Source organism: Mobula hypostoma, chromosome 11 (assembly GCF_963921235.1).
Source record: "Mobula hypostoma chromosome 11, sMobHyp1.1, whole genome shotgun sequence".
Classification (NCBI taxonomy): domain Eukaryota; kingdom Metazoa; phylum Chordata; class Chondrichthyes; order Myliobatiformes; family Myliobatidae; genus Mobula; species Mobula hypostoma.
The window spans coordinates 22,722,067-22,743,895 of record NC_086107.1 but is presented as its reverse complement, the minus strand read 5'-3'; the positions used below and the strand labels follow the sequence as shown (position 1 = coordinate 22,743,895).

Here is a 21,829-nt window from a genome sequence, read left to right as displayed (position 1 = left end):
TGCAATGTGGATCCCAAGACTACTGACCTTTCCTTCAAAATGATGGAAGCTAGGGCTTTACTCTTTGGAGAGAAGGAGGATGAGAGGAGACATGATAGAGGTGTACAAGATAATAAGGGGAATAGATAGAGTGGATAGCCAGCGCCTCTTCCCCAGGGCACCGCTGCTCAATACAAGAGGACATGGCTTTAAGGTAAGGGGTGGGAAGTTCAAGGGGGGTATTAGAGGAAGGTTTTTTACTCAGAGAGTGGTTGGTGCGTGGAATGCACTGCCTGAGTCAGTGGTGGAGGTAGATACACTAGTGAAATTTAAGAGACTACTAGACAGGTATATGGAGGAATTTAAGTTGGGGGGTTATATGGGAGGCAGGGTTTAAGGGTCAGCACAACATTGTGGGCCGAAGGGCCTGTACTGTGCTGTACTAGTCTATTCTATTCTATGTTCAAAAGCGGCTAGGAAGAGGGAGAGGAGGACCAGTCAAATGTAGGCAGGTGGCTGAACACAACCCACCCTTCGCTCTCGGATTTGTCAACTTCAATCTTGCTCGATCCCTCCATTGGAGGGAAGCAATGGAATCAACCCCTCCTCCCAGATTCCAGGCCACACACTGCACTCCAAATCTTAGCTAACTCCCTCAGAGACAGCAAAGCACCAGATTGATCTATCAGTCTAAGAACACACCATTAAAGTGTAAATTACAGATTCTAATCAGATGCAGCTTAGTAGTAGAATCATATTTGAAAGAAGTAGTCTTGTGAACTGTCTGCAGGGTGTTGTGTTGGCCGCCTTGTAGTTTGTAGGGTTTGCCAACAAGTGATCAATGTCACTGGAAAGCGTTTTATTCATAGTACTGAAGGCATATTCTGAACTTTTAACATAAATGGGTTCAGAAAGTGAGCTGAGAAATCCCATAAATCCAGCAGGTAGATCTCGAAAGTTCTCATTGCAGTCTCTAGTATCTGCAGAAAAACCAGTCTCAACTACTACAGACCTAATTCCAGCACCATGCTGTAATGGAAAAGGCTTGGACAGGGACAATTATTATGAAAAAAAATGGAAGGTTAAATTCAATTCCGTTTGATCATTAGAATAAAATAGTTCATGGCTAAGGACTAAATTGAATCTGCAGCCTGAAAAACAACCAATTGTTTCTTGAAATAAATTGAATAAATATGGCAGTCACTCTCAATGGTTCTTCACTCGATCTTGGATCACCTGGACAATACAAACACCCATGTTGTTCATTGACTATAGCTCAGGGTTTAACACCATCATTCTCACAGTCCTGATCGATAAGCTGGGCTAGGCCTCTGTACCGCCCCCTGCAATTGGAACCATGACTTCCTAACTGGAAGACTAAAATCTGTGCAGATTGCTAATAATAGCTCCTCCTCACTGACTATCAACACTGATGCACCTCAGGAATGTTTGCCTAGCCCACTGCTCTATTCTCTCTCTATACCCATGACTGTGTGGCTAGATATAGTTCAAATGCCATCTATAAATTTGCTGATGACGCAACCATTGTTGGCAGAATCTCAGATGGAGATGAGAGGGTGTACAGGAGTGAGATATACCAGCTAGTTGAGTGGTGTCACAGCAACAATCTTGCACTCAATGTCATTAAGGCCAAAGAGCTGATGATGGACTTCAGAGAGGGTAAAACGAGAGAACACGGCCCAATCCTCATAGGTGACTCAGAAGTGGAGAGAGTGAAGGATGTCAAGTTCCTCTGTGTCAAGATTGTTGAGAATCTAACCTGGTCCCAAAATATCGATGCAGCTGTAAGGAAGGCAAGACAGCGGCTATATTTCATTAGAAATTTGAGGGGATTTGGAATATCAGCTAAAACTCTCAAAAACTTCTACAGATGCACTGTGGAGTGAATTCTGACAGGCTGTATCGCCGTCTGATATGGAGGGGGAGATACAGTACAGGATAGAAACAAGCTACAGGAAATTGTAAAATTAGTCAGCTGTACCTTGTGTACTAACCTCTGCAGTATCCAAGACATCTTCAAGGAGCGGTGCCTCAGAAAGGCGGTTTCCATTATTAAGGATGCCATTTGCCAGGACATGCCCTCTTCTCATTGTTACCATCAGGAAGGAGGTACAGGAGCCTGAAATCATCACTCAATGATTCAGGAACAGCTTCTTCCCCTCTGCTATCCGATTCCTAAATGGACATTGAACCCATGAACACAGCTCACTATTTTATATTATTTGTTTTTGCACTATTCTTAATTTAACAATTTAATATACTTATATATACTTACTGTAATTGATTTAATTTTTTTTCTATATTATCATGTATTGCATTGTACTGCCACTGCTAAGTTAACAAATTTCATGACAAATGCTGGTGATATTATACCCTTTCTTTTTAAATCTTTTTATTGAGTAAGTATACAAAAAAGGTAAGCCATATAAACATTAATACAATGTTAAAGTATAATAAAATTCCAAAAGATAACAATACTAAAAAAGAAAATACTACAAACAATGTAATTTAAGCATAAGAAACCAAGATAACATAATAGTATACTAGATTTTATATATATCAATGGAAAAAAAGAAAAAAAAACCCCCCAAAAAAAAACCCACCATGCAGCTAACTAAAAGCAAAGCAAAGCAATGGGCTAACTTGAAACCAAACAGAGTTAAACTTAAAATCACGTCCTCAATCCCGACCTCCATTAAAACAGTGAAAAAAAAACAAGAAGAGTGGTGATATTATACCCGATTCTGATTCTGACTTTAATAATAATCCACTTGACTTTGAATTAGCTTCTCGGTCGATCCTCTGAGGCGGCATACCTTTTGGACACTGACTGTCGGAGGCACATTCACTTGGCTGGGAGTCTATGGAGTGAATCAATCAATAGTCCAAAGGTGCATTTCATGCAAGTCGGAAAGACATGCTAAAATGTAAGTACAATGTGCTTCACTTCCAGATCCAATTCATAATTCCAAAGATCCCCTTCAGTTTATTTGTTTTGAAAGACGTGTTAAGGGCTTTAGTTCTTTGATTAGCTTCCACTGACAAGACTCAAGTATGTCATATTGTAGAGTCTTCTGAGGCATTCCCTTGGGGTCCATTTGCTGGGGTACTCAGGGGGCTGCTGAAGCCAGTGAGTAACCTGCAGATTCTAGAACTGGTAGGGCAGGAGACATTGGTTTGATGAATGCTGCATTCTTTCCACCTTAGTTTCTGACAAATGACTATAATGGATATAACTGGTGGCCCCGTGGGAAGCACAACTATACCACAGCTCCAGTGATCCAAGTTCGATCCTGACCTATGGTCAAAGTAGAACCTGCATGTTCTCCCAGGCGTCCTGGTCTCCTCCATCCAAAAGCTGTTTGTTAAGGAAATGTGGTATATGGGATTGAAGTGAGTGTAGCCAAGAAACATCCCTTCATGCCATAAGGTAACATGAGAATACTGTATGAGGATTTCCAACCTTAAATTCCAAAAAATATTCCTTCTTCCCATGTACCCCTGCTCACCACCAGGCTATTACCATTACTAAATTATTGAGCACATTTTGAAAACAAGTGAGAAAGCTTAATTCAAAACAAAACTAGAAATATTATAAGATTGGATTTAGTCTGCTGAATTATGTAAAAGAAACTGGAACTGTTTGCAATGTTGATTCAATTGAAGACCTCAGTTTCTGACATAGGGCAATGTACCTGAACTTGCTTGGACTCTGGGTGATCAATGTCTGTGCAGTGTTCTCAGGGCTGGTGATGTACGCCTTTTACGTAAACTGTGATCCATGGACTGCAGGATTTATTTCAGCACCAGACCAAGTAAGTATTGATATTCAGCTAATACAAAAAATGCACTAAGTTAGCACAGTATGATATAAACAATACAAGATATCAATTATCACGGAACATGAAACAAATGCATTGGAGCATTCAGAAATATTAGTAGTAAATGTTGTAAATGTAGAAAATGTGGTTTAGAATAGACAAACAGTTCAATGGGCATGATGGGCCTCCAATGTTCCTTTACATGTTGGCAACTTATTTTAAGCACAAGAGTTTCTGTAGATGCTGGATTCCAGAGTAACACACAGAAAACGCTGGAGGAACTCACAAGGTCAGGCAGTATCAATGGAAAGGAATACTCTATACTTTATTGTTGCCAAACAGTTGATACTAGAATGTACAATTATCACAGTGATATTTGATTCTGCGCTTCCCACTCCCTGGATTACAAATATTAAATATTAAAAATATTAAAAATACTTAACATTAGTAAATATTAAAAATTTAAATTATAAATCATAAATAGAAAGTAGTAAAATGGAAAGTAAGGTAGTGCAAAAAAACCGAGAGGCAGGTCTGGATATTTGGAGGGTACGGCCCAGATCCAGGTCAGGATCCGTTCAGCAGTCTTATCACAGTTGGAAAGAAGCTGTTCCCAAATCTGGCCATATGAGTCTTCAAGCTCCTGAGCCTTCTCCCGGAGGGAAGAGGGACGAAAAGTGTGTTGGCTGGGTGGGTCGTATTCTTGATTATCCTGGCAGCACTGTTCCAACAGCGTGCGGTGTAAAGTAAGTCCACGGACAGAAGATTGGTTTGTGTGATGTGCTGCGCCGTGTTCACGATCTTCTGCAGCTTCTTTCAGTCTTGGACAGGACGATTTCCATACCAGGTTGTGATGCAGAATGCTTTCTGTGGTGCATCTATAAAAATTAGTGAGGGTTTTAGGGGACAGGCCAAATTTCTTTAGTTTTCTCAGGAAGTAAAGGCGCTGGTGGGCCTTCTTGGCAGTGAACTCTGCTTGGTTGGACCAAGTCAGGTCATTTGTGATATTGACCCCAAGGAACTTAAAGCTTTTGACCTGTTCCACTTGCGCATCACCGATGTAAATTGGGTCGTGCGGTCCGCTACTCCTTCTGAAGTCAACAACCAATTCCTTCGTCTTGCTGACATTGAGGGATAGGTTATTGTCTTTGCACCATGCCACCAGGTTCTTAATTTCGTCTCTGTACTCAAACTCGTCATTACCCGAGATATGGCCTACAATTGTTGTGGCATTAGCAAACTTGTATATTGAGTTTGATGGAAACCTGGCTACACAATCATGGGTGTACAGTGAGTACAGCAGGGGGCTGAGTACATAGCCTGGAGCACCGGTGCTCAGAGTGATTGTAGAGGAGAGCTTGCCCCCTATTTTTACAGCCTGGGTCCTGTCTGTGAGGAAGCTGAAGATCCAGCTGCAGATCTGAGTGCCAAGGACCAGGCTCTGGAGCTTACGAATCAGTTTATTTGAAATGATGGTATTAAAGGCAGAGCTGTAGTCAACGAAAAGGAGCCTTTCCAAAAGCTCCAGTACATCCTCTTCCTTAATATTTGCATGTTCAAGCTTTTCAGTCAACTATAAGTCATCTCTACAATCGCCAAGATCCTTTTCCATAGTGAATACTGAAGCAAAGTATTCATTAAGTACCTCTGCTATCTCCTCTGGTTCCATACACACATTTGCACTGTCACACTTGTTTGGTCCTATTCTCTCACGTCCTATCCTCTTGCTCTTCACATACTTGTAAAATGCCTTGGGGTTTTCCTTAATCCTATTCGCCAAGGCCTTCTCATGGTCCCTTCTGGCTCTCCTCAGCCCCTTCTTAAGCTCCTTCCCTGCAAGCCTTATAATCTTCTAGATCTCTAACATTACCTAGTTTTTTGAACCTTTTGTAAGTTCTTTTTTCCTTCTTGACTAGATTTACAATAGCCTTTGTAATCCACGGTTCCTGTACCCTACCATCCTTTCTCTGTCTCATTGGAATGTACCTACGGAGAACCCCATGCAAATATCCCCTAAATATTTGCCACATTTCTTCCATACATTTCCCTGAGAACATTTGCTTCCAATTTATGCTTCCAAGTTCCTGCCTGCTGGCCTCATAGTTCCCCTTACTCCAATTAAACCTTTCCCTAACTTGTCTGTTCCTATTCCTCGCCAATGCTATGGTAAAGGAGAAAGAAATGTGATCACTATCCCCAAAATGCTCTCCCACTGAGAGACTTGACACCTGACCAGGTTCATTTCCCAATACCAGATGAAGTACAGCCTCTCCTCTTGTAGGCTTGTCTACATATAGTGTCAAGAAACCTTCCTGAATACATATAACAAACTCTACCCCATCTAAACCCCTCACTCTAGGGAGAAGCCAATCAATATTTCGGAAATTAAAATCTCCCACCACAACAACCCTGTTATTATTACTCTTTTCCAGAATCTTTCTCCCTATCTGCTCCTCGATGTCCCTGTTACTATTGGGTGGTCTATAAAAAACACCCAGTAGAATTATTGACCCCTTCCTATTCCTAACTTCCACCCACAGAGACTCCATAGACAACCCTTTCCTCCTTTTCTGCAGCCGTGACACTATCTCTGATCAACAGTGCCATGCCCCCACCTCTTTATCCTCCCTCCTATCCTTTCTGAAACATCTAAACCTGGCACTTGAAGTAGCCGTTCATGCCCCTGCACCATCCAAGTCTCTGTAATGGGCACAACATCATAGCACCAAGTGCTGATCCACGCTCTAAGAGCATCTTCGTTCATAATACTCCTTGTATTAAAATAGACACATCTCAAACCATCGGTCTGAGCGCGTCCCTTCTCTATCACCTGCCTATCTTCCCTCTCCCAATGTCTCCAAGCTTTCTCGATTTGAGCCAACTGCCCCTTCCTCCGTCACTTCAGTTGGGTTCTGCCCCCCAGCAATTCTAGTTTAAGCTCTCCCCCATAGCATTAGCAAACCTTCCCGCCAGGATATTGGTTCCCCTTGGATTCAAGTGCAACCCTTCCTTTTTGTACAGGTCACGTCTGCCCCAAAAGAGGTTCCAATGATCCGGAAATCTGAATCCCTACCCCCTGCTCCAATCCCTCAGGCACGCATTTATCCTCCACCTCATTCTATTCCTATACTCACTGTCACATGGCACAGGCAGTAATCCTGAGATTACTACCTTTGAGGACCTGCTTCGCAACTTCCTTCCTAACTCCCTGTAGTCTGTATTCAGGAACTGCTCCCTTTTCCTGCCCATGTCATTGGTACCAATTTGTACCATGACCTCTGGCTGTTCTTCTTCCCACTTCAGGATATAATGGACGCGATCAGAAACATCCTGGACCCTGGCACCTGGGAGGGAAATTACCATCCGCGTTTCTTTCCTGTGTCCACAGAATTGCTTGTCTGACCGATTAACTATAGAGTCTACTATCACTGTTGCCATCCTCTTTCTTTCCCTCCCCTTCTGAGCCACAGGGCCAGACTCTGTGCCAGAGGTGCGACCTATGTTGCTTCCCCCAAGTAGGCCATCTCCCCCGACAGTACTCAAACAGGAGTACTTCTTGTTAAGGGGGACGGACAGCCACTGGGGTACTCTCTAGCATCTGCCTCTTGCCCTTCCCTCTCCTGACTGTTACTCACTTATCTGTTTCCCGAGGTCCCGGAATGACTACCTGCCTATAGCTCCTCTCTATCATCTCCTCAGTCTCTCTGACTAGACAGAGGTCATTGAGCTGCATCTTCAGTTCCCTAATGCAGTCCCCAACGAACTGCAGCTCGACGCACCTGGCGCAGATGTGGCCATCTGGGAGTCTCCAGGATCTGACACCCAGCACAGAAAACTGGGCTCACATACGTACTTCCTGTCTGTATTCTACACAGGTAACGTACCTTGCCTCGACCCCTTAATGCCTAAGCCCCGTTGAGCCAAAGCCTTCCTACTGTGTCTCCCTCTACTCTGGCGCCTGCTCTATAAAACTGTCTTCTTTTTAAACTCTTCTCTCTGTTCTCACTGGCTGACCTCCACGTGCTTGCACAGTCGTGCCCCCATCAAACTGGTGAAGAAATAACGTGCTCAAGTCCTGAAGTTGTTTGTTACGATACATAAAACAAATGATTACCTCCTGCTTTTATTTATTTCAGATGCATACTATCAAAGCACATTTAATTTCATTTTAATCTTAATTAAAATCAAATTACTGATACTCGTGAAGCATCACAATCTGGTGGGGGGTGGGGCTACTGCACACCATCGAAATAAGTTGTAGAGTGTTGCAGACTTAGTCAGCTCCATTATGGACACTAGTGCCGTAGTATTCAGGACATCTTCAAGGAAGCAATGTCTCAAAAAGGTGGCATCCATCATTCAGGACCTCCATCACCCAGGTCATGCCTTGTTTTCATTGCTACCATCAAGAAGGAAGTACAGAAGCCTGAAGGCACACACTCAGTGATTCAAGAGCGGCTTCTTCCCCTCAGCCATGCGATTTCTGAATGGACATTGAACCCATGAACTCTACTTTTTTTATTTCTATTTTTGCTCTACTTATTTAATTTAACTTTTATAGCTATGTATATATCATACATTTTATATATTTTACACACATATATAGATATAGATATATATACTTACTGTGATTCATGTTTTTTCTGTTATTAAGCATTGCATTGTACTGTTGCCACAAACTTATCAAAATTCATGACATATGCTGGTGATATTAAACTTGATTCTGATTCTGAGCACTACTAATTCTCCATTTACACTGGTGTTTTGGTAAGTCTAATATGACTTCAGAGCTGTTGGCTGCACCAGCAGTGGAATATTACTGCAAGATGTGTTTGGCAGATAACAGTGTAATAACTCCTAGACTGGTCGAATTTTGAAACAGAATCCAGTTCCTTGTTTCAATGAGTGACATTATATTTTGAATACTTAAATTAACCACATAAATTGATCTGCAGGTGGAATATAGAAATAGTGCAGGATTTTCTGCACATGTGTACACAAATCAACTTTTCACGTTAGGCTGCAGAGTGAAGGAATATGTAGTGGTTCTGGCTTCAGTGATGTCATTGCCCTGAGGAAGAAAAAATTCCAATTGGCAATACTGAATGAATAATCTCTGTTCATATGATATTTCTTTATCCACTGTTTTATTGATGACATTGTAAATTCAAGATTAACTTTAACACTGCAATTTTCAGGGTAAGGGAAATAGCAAATTGACCAAATTTCCTGGTGCTTCTCTCATTACATAGTTTATAGCATACAACACCTATTGCATACTAATTGCTGTATGCCACACTGGTGAACAGTATTGTAGTGGAAAATCAAGTTGATTGATAGCAGGCAATTGGAGAACAAAGGGCCTTGTAAAGACTGATTGGAATTGGAAATGAAATTGGTTTGTTAAGTTTGCATGTACATTGATAAGCTTGTTCTTCTATACTATTCCTACAGATAAAATCATTACACAGTGCATTGAGTTAGAACAAATAAAACAGGTAAAGCCGAAGTTGCAGTGCAGCATAAACAATAAGGTGCAAGATCATAATGAGGTAGATTATTAGCCAGGAATCCAACTTAATGTGCTAGGTAATTAGTTCATAGTCTTATAATCGTGGGGTTGAAGCTGTCCCTTGAATCTCATGGATACACTTTCAGGCCTTTGCATCTTGTGCTCAACAGAAGAGGGGAAGAGAAAGAATTTCCAGTGTGGGCAGCTCTTTTGATTTTGCTGGCTGCTTTTTACTGATACAGTGAGAAGTACAGAGAGAGTTCATGGAGGGGAGGCTGTATTCTCTGGAATTCACAAGAATGAGGGGTGACCTCATTGAAACCTATCGGATGTTGAAACCTCGATAGTGTGGAAGTGAAGAAGATGTTTCCTATGGTGGGAGAGTCTAAGACTAGTGGCCACAGCCTCAGAATAGAGGAGCGTCCTTTTAGAACAGAGATGAGGAGGAATTTCTTTAGCCAGAGAGTGGTGAATCGATGGAATATATTGCCACAGGCAGCTGAGGAGGCCAAGTCATTGGGAATATTTAAGGAACAAGTTGATAGATTCTTGATTAGTCAAGGCACGAATGAACAAGGGGAGAAGACTGGAGATTGGGGCTGAGAGGGAATTTGGATTAGCTATGATGAAATAGCAGAGCAAACTCGATGGGCCAAAAGGCCTAATTCTGCTCCTATATATTATGGTCCTATGGTTTCCATGATATGCTATGATAATTGTTGAAAACACTGCAATTTTTTATGGTCATAGCCAGAGCAGTTGCCATACAAAGCCTTCATACATCCAGATAGGATCATTTCTGTGGTGTATTAATTCTTCACGGTCGACAGGAACATGTCAATTTTTTTAGCCTCCTGAGGAAGTAAGTCAAAATGCTCAGCAGACAAGGCAGAGTCAGTGGAGAGTGAAAAACTGAAATAATATCACTTATGGATTAGGGCCTTTGAGTTAATATTACGTCTGGATAAATTCACCACAGAAATAATTACTTTTATTAGAAACAGAAAACACTGGATACCTTATGACATTATATTCAGTATTGAGTTGTGCAGGCTGCCACATACCTAAGTGGAAGATGAGGTGCTCAGAGATAGAGTGGAATGGAATGAAGAATTAAATTGATATTTCCACCATTTCTGCTTTTAGTTTCAGATTTGTTTTTAAATTTTCATTCAACATTTCAGGGAAAACTTTTTTCACTTTTCATATTTCTTTTTTTAAAGTTAATGCCATATTTTGTTATGGAAATACTGGGGCACCTTCCGGGACTGCCTGGACTCTTTGCGACCTGCGCATTTAGTGGCACACTTAGGTATGTACACAGGAATTTTTATTGGAAAATCACTCTCTCAAATAGCACCCAGTTATGGATTGTGAGCCCTTTGCAGTGATCTTGGTTTCTTTCTTGGTCCACAGTACAGTTGCTGCCAGTATTAATGCTCTTGCAACAGTAACATATGAAGACTTCATTAAACAATGTTTCCCCAATGTGTCAGACAAGATGAGCACTTGGATCAGTAAAAGCTTGTGTAAGTACCTTCAGGATCTATCAATTCATTACTAATGTCGATCTCAAGCTGACATAATTTCACCCAGACATTCTGAACTACCTGTCTCTCATGTGAGCTGATTAGAATTATTTTGTCTCGTCCGAAATTCTTACTGTCTTTGCTCTCTAATTTCTGGTTAATACGTTATGAACCATGGCTTGACCTTTGTACTGCTGATTTTTTGCTTAATACAAAGTTAGTTTAAATCAACATGGTACAGTAATAAAGCACAACCTGAAAATCTATCTCCAGAAACCACTTTGCAGGATCAAAAATTAGGACTTGGCTTTGTCTGTCTATATTCTAGGACTTTCTAAGAGGGTGACAGGGATTGAAAGAGGAAGCACATCAAACTAAGATGGCATCTCAATATTTCTCACTTAATTTTTCTAGTACATTCATCAACCAAAATTTCAACGCAGTTAGACTCTATCACCTTTATTATAAGTCACATTAAGACTCATTCACTCCTTACTCCCGTGTTCATGAACCACCACTCTCTCCAAAGTCAAACATGGCTCAATTTCCAAATTTTTATTCTTGTTTCAACTTTTAATATCTCTACAATCTAAAATTATGCAGTCCTCTGAGATGTCCATGTTCCTTCAACACTAGCCTCCTCAGAAACCCCAACTTCAAACCTCTCACCACTGATCACTTTCTGCTTTATACTACCAAGGACCTAAGCTTGGATCCTCTGCACCAGATATTCCTACCTCTACCTCTCCCCACTCACGACACCTCCTTTTTAATATTGATTAAAACCAACAATTTTACCCAAGCATTTGTTCTTGTGTCTTAATATCCCGCATAGCATGATGTCATTTTTTTCTGGAAATTATCTTTGTGATGAGCCTTGTCAACTCAGCTCCATGCTAACGTAAGTTGATGCAATTATGGTTATCACTTGTCAGAATTGCAAAGGACATTGTTTCCATACTTAGTCTGAAACATTGTTTGGCTCTCTCAGCTCACTGGGATGCAAAAAAACTAAGGTAAAAGGCCGTGAAGTTCTTCATTAAGGAATAGTGCAGGAATGTTGAAAGCTCAAGATTTTTCTCTTAATGGTAATGTTTAACTGGCTTCAAAGCCTATTCATTTTCTGTCTCCGTGGTCAACATTCCTCCCCCTCTTTTGTGGTTCAAGAAACAAATTTGTGTCAGATTAACACCGGAGCTGCAGAAAATCTGGAAACATCTACAACATTGCAGCACCTATGGAGAGAGAAGTAACAGATAACATTTCAAATCAAAGACTCATTAGAACTAGGAAGGAGAGCAAATAAATTAACTCTTCTCTTTCTCAGTTCTGATGAATGGTCATCCATCTGAAATGTTAACTCTTTCCCAATCCACAGATGTTGCCTGAGTGTTTCCAATTTCTTTTTCTTTGGATTTGTTTTAGTTATTCTGGATAGCTGGCATAGACGCAATAACCCAAAAGTTTTCTTTGATCCTGTAAATTTTTATAGAGGCATATGAAATGGTTGCTGTTAGCCAGGCTATGGATTTACACCTTGCGTGCCTTGCTTCATTTCAGTCATTCAGGGCGTGGAGCATATGACCATTTCACACACCAACTGGAAGTTGTCCTCAAAAACGCCTCCAGCCAGTGAAAGACTAAGGAGTTCTCAGAATGTAAACGATGAAAATCTAAAGTGTGGTTTTCATAAACAAAATGATATTCAGGACATATGCCAACATTTTGCTCAGTGGTAAAGTACTGACATTCACAATTTATGATTTCCACCATGAATACTGTAGACTCTAATCTCCATTATTAACACTGTTTTACAGGCGTAGTATTTGGTGTTCTCTGTACATCAATGGCAGTTGCAGCATCTTTGATGGGAGGGATTATTCAGGTAAGTGCAGTGCAGTAAGAGGCTTCCCTTCCCACCACCTTCTTATCTGGCTTCTTCCCCCTTCCTTTCCAGTCCTGATCAATGTCTTGGTCAAAAAATGTTGATTCTTCATTCCTCTCTGTAGATGCTGCCTGACCTGCTGAATGTCTCCAGCCATTTTGTGTGTGGGACTAAGAACTGGGATGTTGATTAAGCCAGACAACTTATTACTGGTGGACAAGAAAACAATGGGCAAAGTGCTATGAACTTCCATGACCCTATAGTCTATCTATTCATTGTTCTGATAAAGATACCTTCCCAGTTTTACTGTGAACCCAATGTCTCCATTCCTCGTCTGTTCTAGATTATGCTCCAACTCGATGTGTCTCTTTTCCAATATAACCCCGTCAGTTTCATTGGATTCCTCAGAGGTTTTGTGCTTCATTCACTACACACTGGGGATGCAAAGTCAATAGTATGGCGGTAGCACAGCAGTTAAATTACTGGTCTAGTACTGATCCTCCTCAAATTACATCAGTCTATTCCATGTTTGAGATGTGAGAGGATTCCGGCACTGAAAACGTAACTTAATACTCTTGAAGAAAGCAATACCATCATCATAACTAAATATGTTCTCTGGCCCAGGTCTTTGGAGCATCTTCCAGCTAAAACACCCAGGTACCTGGTCAGGTACCAGGTCAGGGTGGAACATTAACATTGACTTAACACACTCCCCCACCCTGTCACCGTTAATGTACTCAAATCAGGCCTATCAAGAACTTCAGTAACTTGAGCAACAAACAATGTGTTGGAGGAACTCAGAGGGTAGAGCAAAGTAATTGTTAATGTTTCAGGTTGAAACCCTACATGAGGACCAAGAGTGAAGAGCAAAGTCGGCCAGTATGCAGATTCCAGCATCTGCAGTCCCTTGAGGTTTCACTAACAGTTTGGACAAGAGATATAACTGTGACAAAAAGCAGAAAAACAAAAGAAATACAAATAAAGGAAAGAAAAGAATTAACATTTCAGGTTGATTAATTTTCATCAGAACAAGTTAAACATAAACCTGCTTTAATTTGTAGAGAAAATTGATGGGTGAAGACAGAAAATGGGAATTTTTGTGATGAGGTGTAGACCAGAAGAGACTGATTGACACAGGGGTGCCTTCTGAGAAAGGATGTTGAAGTCTTGTAGCTTATCAGCCAGGAGAGATGGAAATTGAACTAGAAAGCAGTGTAGTTCATGGAAATCTGAAATAAAAGGAAGATGTTGGAAATACCCTGCAGATCAGGCTGCTTTTGTGGAGTGAATGCGGCTGATGATGACTTTCATCAGAAATGGCCTGTTGTGATACAGATGTCCAGGGCAAATTGTTGAGGTCAATGCTGAATCATGCTATCGCTAATATGTTAACTGGAAAATGAGTTGCTATTCCATGAATGTACAGTGGACTTCATTGAAGAACGAGAAGAGGTCAGCAGAAAATAGTGAGTGAACACAGGGAAATGGCTACAGGAGCTTGTTTTTACCTGTACATTACCGTGGAGAGGATGTTTTCTGCAGTGGAGTGTAGGACCAGATGGCACAACCTCAGAATACATGGACATCCTTTTAGAGCAGAGATAAGGAGGATTTTCTTTAGCCTCAAGGTAACGAATCTGTGGAATTCATTACCACAGATGGCTGTGAAGGACAAATCATTGGGTGTACTTAAAGCAGAAGTTGATTGGTTCTTGATTAGTAAGGGCATCAAAGGTTACAGGGAGAAGGCAGGAGAGTGAAGTTGTGAGAGATAATAAACCCGCCAAGTTGAAATGGCACAGCTGAATGGTCTAATTGTGCTCTTATATCTTATGGTCTTTGACTTTCAACTACAAAGTACGTAAGTACAGGTCGACCTTCTATAATCCAGCACCATTGGAACCTGAGGAGTGCCACATTATTGAAAATGCTGAATTACAGAAGGATCACATTAAGCAATAGCTAACCGCCTCATCATACCTTTAAAATAACAAAGGTTTCAAAGGTTCATTTAATGTCAGAGAAATGTATACGATATAATCCCGCAATGCTTTTTCTTCGCAACCATCTACGAAAACAGAGAAGTGCCCCAAAGAATGAACAACAGTTAAATGTTAGAACCCCAAAGCTCCCCTCCCTCCCGCGCGTAAGCGGCAGCGAGCAACAATCCCCCCTCCCCAATGGCAAAAAATAAAGCGCACCCACTACCAGCACTCAAGCGTGAGCTAAGCAATAGCAAAGACACAGACTTGCAGTTACCTCAAGGACTACATTGCACTCGCAGTTACTGAGGGAATCCTCGTTAGTTTCTTTTCCTCCGCTTAGTAGTATGCTTAAATTCAGTGGGTCACCATGTCTGATTGAGGTCGGACGTAGGCAGAAGAGAACGGACCACTGGCCGGGCAACGCCGGAGGGCGGGTGAGAAGGCGGACCGACCCAGCGCGCACCAGCTCCCCCGCTACTGGCGGGTGAGACAGCCAGGTGTCTGGCGGCCGCACCTCACGCAAATGATATTAATAAATGCAGGAAAACAAGCAGGAATTGCCTGTCTGTGCTTACAAGAGCGCGCCAACATGTGAACAGATCTAGCGCAACCAAAACAATGTGCAGCAGATTGGTATGGCGGCCCGGAAAATTTGAAATTACAGTTGCGCGGAAAATTTGAAATCAGTGCGGATTATCGAAGGAACCGGATTACAGGTAGTCGGATTAGTGAATGTCGACCTGTACTTCTGGTATGTGCATCTGGGTACAAAAACAGTCATGAAAGAAATTACTACTGAACATTTCTTATGAGGTAAAGCTCCTGGCATCCTCATGTTCTGTCGCAATATAACTGTGCTAAATTGGATGGAGTCAAAGCAGACAGTTCATACCGGCATATCCTATGGATCTTCAGTAGAAGTACACACTACCTCAAGCTGTAATGTCATCACATAGCACATCTCTCAGTCTGAATTTACATAAGCCAGAAGGTCAGCCATGGTTCAAAGAGGTGTCCAGATGGACAAGTTGAGATCTGGGAAAAGTGGGAGTGGGATGCAGAAGTAGTGTGAGAGGGAATTGAAAATTCAGAATTACTGATATAGGCGGAGAGGTCAGAATCAGAATTAGAATCAGAATCAGGTTTATTATCACCGGCATGTGATGTGAAATTTGTTAACTTAGCAGCAGCAGTTCAATGCAATACAGAATCTAGCAAAGAAAAAAAATCAATCATAATAATAAATAAAATAAATAAGTAAATCAATTACAGTATACGTATATTGAATAGATTTTAAAAAAATGCAAAAACAGAAATACTGTATATTTTTTTAAAAAGTGAGGTAGTGTCCAAAGACTCAATGTCCATTTAGGAATCAGATGGCAGAGGGGAAGAAGCTGTTCCTGAATCGCTGACCGTGTGCCTTCAGGCTTCTGTACCTCCTACCTGATGGTAACACTGAGAAAAGGACATGCCCCGTTTTGCAAAGCAGTTTCTGATTTTCCATTGCAAAAGGGAACTGTATAGTGGGCACCAAATGCAGTACCTTCAGCTGGAAGATGTACATGTCAATTGTTATTTCACCTTGAAAGTGTTTTTGGATATCAAGATGATGGGGAGACAAAAGGTAAAAGGGCAGATGTTGTATCTCTTGTGCTTGTTTGGGAATGTGCACAGAGAGTGAATGGAGAGGAATTTCAGATGGAATAATCACTTCAGAATGCTGAAAGTGGAAGGAATGGAGTGGCATGTTTATTTATTTATTTGTATATTCATTTACAGATATAGTTGGGAATAGGCCCTTCTGGCCCAATGAGCCCATAATGCCCATAATGCCCAATGACCAAAATGACCCATTTACCTACTAACCCGCACATTTTTGGAATGTGGGCAGAAACTGGAACACTCAGGGCAGTGTTCCCCAACCATTTTTAGCTCAACACCCCTCTGAAGCACTTTCATACTTGCCAATGCCCCTCTTAGGCGCAATATACGTTTTGGTGCCCCAGTATTGTAAAAACATGTCCACCATGTGCTAACATCAGAAAAATTATTCTACTTTAAATTTTTATTTGTCTTTAAACCTAGCTTACGCAGTACTTGTGCGCTGTACAGCAGCTTTGATCCTTGAGCTTGATCGTTGTTAGAAATAGTTGAAAAATCTTGTTCAAGTTGTGACAGCAAGATACTGAAGTCCCCACGGTTTCTGTTTTTTTTTGTGAGTATGTGGTTCACTGTCCTGAAGCCTCTTTCAGCAAGGTAGGAGGGTGTAAGTACAATGAAGGGCAGTTTGACTCTTCTCCAAAGACTAAGAAACTTCATACCACAAAAGCCGACATTTTTGAAAAGTATTTTTGCTACTTCAGTATTCTGAATTTCGATAATTTCTTCTTGCAAGATCTCTTCATGTTCTTCCATTTTGCAAAGAAATGGGTTAATAACCCATTCCAGAATTTCCAGATTGTTCAAATCCTTCAATCAATTCTGAAAATCCTTCTTCAGTGACTGCAGGTGTAAGCAGTACTCTTGCAAATCACCATCTGTGAAAAAGCATGCCATACTTTTCATGCAGGGAAACTGAGAAAATTCTTCTCTCAATGTTTTGCTTATATAGTTCCATTTTCCAATAAAAGTGGACACTGCACTTTTTGCCTGGACTAACTTTAAATTCTCACCCTGCTGTTTCATATTTAGAATATTCATTTTATCGTACAGATTGGCTAGGTATGCCACATCTCCATGTAGAAGTTCAGTCTTGTTACCAAGCTCTGTTGACTTTGAGCAAAAATTCAACCACAGTGTCAAAAAGATCAAAGAAACATTTTAAGCGACAGAATTTTGACAGCCAGCACACTTCAGTGTGAAGAAGCAAATGTTCAAACTTTTCATCATTATCTTGGCATAGCTGGCGAAATATTCTGCTATTTAATGGATGAGCTTTAATTTTATTGATAGCAGATATTATAAGATTCATGCTTGAAAAAAGTCACTAGCTCTGACATTTCTGGCTGCGAGATGTTGATGAAGAATTACACAATGGATTGCAAACAGACTTGGAATTTTGTATTTCTTATTTCATAATGCCACTAAAACAGCATGGTGACTTGTCATATATGATGCTCCATCTGTTGCACAAGAAGTCATGTTCTTAATCGGAATACTTTTATCCTCAATATACATTTTGAGCTTGCTGTAGATTTTTTTAACTTTTTACAAAAGAAAACCTCTTAATAAACTTTTCCATTTTTGATGTGCTATTAGCAATGCCTCATTGTCTCACATAGTTGACTTATCCAGTTGTATCGCAAATTCCACTTTTTGAAGCTCTAGGCACAGTTAATATTCAATATCTTCACTCATTTCATCAATACGATGAGCTACAGAGTTATTACTCAGAGGAATTGATTCTAAAATACTGGCATCTCTTTTGAGAACAGTGGTGAGCACTTCTGATACAGCAGGCTTTATGAATCATTCGCCAATTGTATGAGATTTTCCACACTTTGCTATCATTTTGGAAATGTTATAAGCTGCAATAAGACCACAATTATGGTTAATTTTAGCATTCTTGGCAAATAACTCGAGTGTGCAATGCTTTTAAAAGCTTCTGGAACAGAGTAGTACCATTAGTAGCCTTTTCAGGGTGTCTTTTATGAAAGTATACCTGTAATCTTAATGTATCATCGCTTCCTTCAACAGTACAGTATTACAAATAAGACACATGGGGCATCACTGATCTAATGGGGATGGAATAAAATCATAGTCCAGGTATGTAACATTTTATTGATGCAATTTCTGTAGTTACTGTTTCTTAGCAGGTTTAGAATTCAAGGCCTCACCACCTTCAGACTCAAAGAGATTACACCATACATTTATCCATCTTTAGCGAGGCTAAGTTAAGATAAAAAATTAACACAAACTGGGAATGACTATCGGATGTTGTTGATGCAGCGAGTTAACATGGTCGGTCTGGTCTCATGCCTTAAGTTAGGGTCCCACTTACCGCCCTCCCCAAGAATTTTAAATGCCTCCCGATGACTTTTATTTCCCCTAATACCCCCTTAGGGCATGTAACCACCCTATACCTCACAGGATAGTGGTGGAATTGAACCAGGGACACTGGCACTGTAATATCATTACAGAATCAGAATCACATTTAATATTACCAGTGTATGTCATGAAATTTGTTGTTTTGCTGCAGTAGTACATTGCAGTATGTAGTAGTAAAAACTATAAATTACAATAAAAAGAATATATAAAAAATAAATTAATTAATTAGCGCAAAAAGAGAAGGGGAAAAAGCTGAGGAAGTGTTCATGGGTTCATTGTCCATTCAGAAATCTGATAGTGGGGGGAAAGAAGCTGTTTTTGAAATGCTGAGTGTGTGTCTTCAGGCTCCTATACTTCCTCCTTGATGAAGAAGAGGGTGATGGGAAGAATGAGAAGAGTGTTCTGGGTGAGGGGTGTTCTTGATGTTGGATGCTGCCTTTTGGAGGCACCACCTTTTGAAGGTGCCTTGGATGCTGGGCAGGCTCGTGCCTATGATGGAGCTGATTGAGTTTACAACTTTCTGAAGCTTTTACCAATCCTGTGCAGTAGACCCTTCATACCAAACTGTGATGTAACTAGGTAGAATACTCTCCATGGAATACCTGTAGAAATTTGCGAAAGTCTTTGATGACATACCGAGTCTCCTCAAACTCCTGAAGAAATATAACCACTGTCATGCCTTCTTTGTAATTGCATCAATGCGTTGGGCCCAGGATAGATCCTTGGAGATGTGGACACCCAGGAACTTGAAACTGCTCAGCCTTTCCACTTCTAATTCCTGGATGACTGGTGTGTGTTTCCTTGACTTCCCCTTCCTGAAGTCCACAATCAATTCCTTGGTCTTACTGACGAGTGCGAGGTTGTTGCTGTGACACTGCTCAACCAGCTGATCTATCTCTCTCCATTTTCACTTCCATATAGTCTCTGGTAAATAAAATTGAAGATCTCAGAGCTAGGGTGCTGTATCAGAAGGACAGTTGTTTCATGGAATCTTGGTTAACCCCTGCCGTTCTAGACACAGTGATTTAAATTGACAGGTTCATAATACACCACCAAGATAGGACTGTTGAGTCTTCTAAAGTCAAAGATGGAGGTGTATGCTTGATAATCAATTCCTTGTGGTGTATAAACGTAGCAGTGCTGTCCCAGTCCTGTTCACCAGACCTGGAACACCTCGCGATCAAGTGCCGGCCAATTTAACTACTGCTGGAGATTTCAGCGATCATTTTAGTTTCTGTGTACATCCCATCTCAGGCCCTGTTAAACAGGTTCCAGACAATCTGAGCGATACAATCAACTAGGCAGGAAACATCCTGATGCCTTCCCCATCATTTTGGTGGATTTTAACCAGGCCAGCCTGAAAAAGACTCCAAATAATTATTAACAACAAATCACGTAGTACCAGGGGAACCAACACTCTGAACCACTGCTAACACCACGCTCAAGAGGGCATATAATGCTATTCCACACCCACACTTTGGAAAGTCTGATCACCTGGCTGTACTTCTACTCCCTGAGTATAGGCAGAGACCGAAGACTGCAGCACCATAGTGAGGACCAAGAAGATATGGACAAGGGAGGCACAGAAGCGCTTGCAGGTCTGTTTTGAATCAGTGGTCTGGACTGTATTCAGGGATTCACTTTTGAGTCTGAATGAGTACACCACAGATGTCATCAACTTTATTAAAACTTGTGTGGATGAGTGTGTGCCTATGAGAACGTACTACACATACCCAAATCTAAATCCATGGATGAACCGGAAGGTTCATCATCTGCTGAGGACTAGATCTGGGGCATTTAAATCAGGAGGCCCAGTCTGTACAGGAAAACCAGGCATGACTTGCAGAGGGCTATTTCAAGAGCCACGAAACAACTCTGAGTGAGGTTGGAGGCAACATTGGATGCAGGTCAACTCTGGCAGGAGCAAAACCCAACATTATGAATGTCAGTAATACTTCACTCCCAGACGAGCTCAATGCCTTTCATGCTCTCTCTGAAATAAAGCTATGAGGATCCCTGCAGCATCCGGTGACCCTGTGATCTGTCTCGGAGGCCGATGTCAGGCTGCCTTTCAAGAGGGGTAGCCCTTGAAATGTGGCAGGCCCCGATAGAGTGCCTGGTAAGGCTCCGAAAATTTGTGCCAACCAACTGGCAGAAGTATTCAAGGACATTTTCAATCTTTCACTGCTACAGTTGGAAGTTCCCACCTGCGCAAGAAGAGTAGTGTAACCTCCCTTAACTACTATTGTCCAGTAGCACTCACATCTATGGTGATGAAATGCTTTGAGTGGTTAGTCATGCATAAGATCAACTCCTGCCTCACCAAACATCCGGACCGATTACAATTTGCCTGTCACCAGATAGATCTACAGCAGACATGATCTCATTAGCTCTCCACACAGCTTTGAATCACCTTGACATTACAAATACCTATGTCAGAATGCTGGTTATTGACTGTAATTCACAGTTTTTTTTCTATATTATCATGTATTGCATTGTACTGCCGCTGCAAAGTTAACAAATTTCATGACGTATGCAGGTGATATTAAACCTGATTCTGCTTCTGATTTTGATTCCTGTACACCTTCTCAGCAACATCTGAAAATCTGCCAACAATAGTTGTGTTATCAGCAAATTTATAGATGGTGTTTGAGCTGTGCCTAGCCACAAAGTCAGCGAAAAAGTAGAGCAGTGGGCGAAGCACACATCCTTCAGGTGCACCAATGTTGATTGTCAGCGAGGAGGTTTTACTTCCGATCTGCACAGACTGTGTCTGCTGGTGAGGAAGTCAAGAATTCAATGGCAGAGGGAGGTGTGGAGGCCCAGGTTTTGGAGCTTTTTGAATAGTACTGAGGGCATTATTGTGTTAACTGCTGAGCTGTAGTCAACAAAGAAAATCCAGACGCAAGTATTACTATTGTCCAGGTGATTCAAGGTTGATGGAGAGCCAGTGAGATTGCCTCTGCTGTAGATCTATTGTGGTGATAGGCAAATTGCAGCAGATCCAGGTCCTTGCTTAGGCAGGAGTTGACCAACCTCTCAAAGCA

General features: G+C 41.2%; 1 protein-coding gene across 1 annotated transcript in view; it reads left to right on the top strand.

The window, feature by feature from the left end:
• Positions 1–21,829, top strand: part of slc5a12 (solute carrier family 5 member 12) — a 55,216-nt gene that overhangs the window by 17,246 nt on the left and 16,141 nt on the right. Inside the window, 5 exon segments of the mRNA XM_063063145.1 lie at positions 2,787–2,927; positions 3,686–3,815; positions 10,557–10,645; positions 10,750–10,862; positions 12,680–12,747. Coding sequence (XP_062919215.1) covers positions 2,787–2,927; positions 3,686–3,815; positions 10,557–10,645; positions 10,750–10,862; positions 12,680–12,747 — 541 coding nt within the window.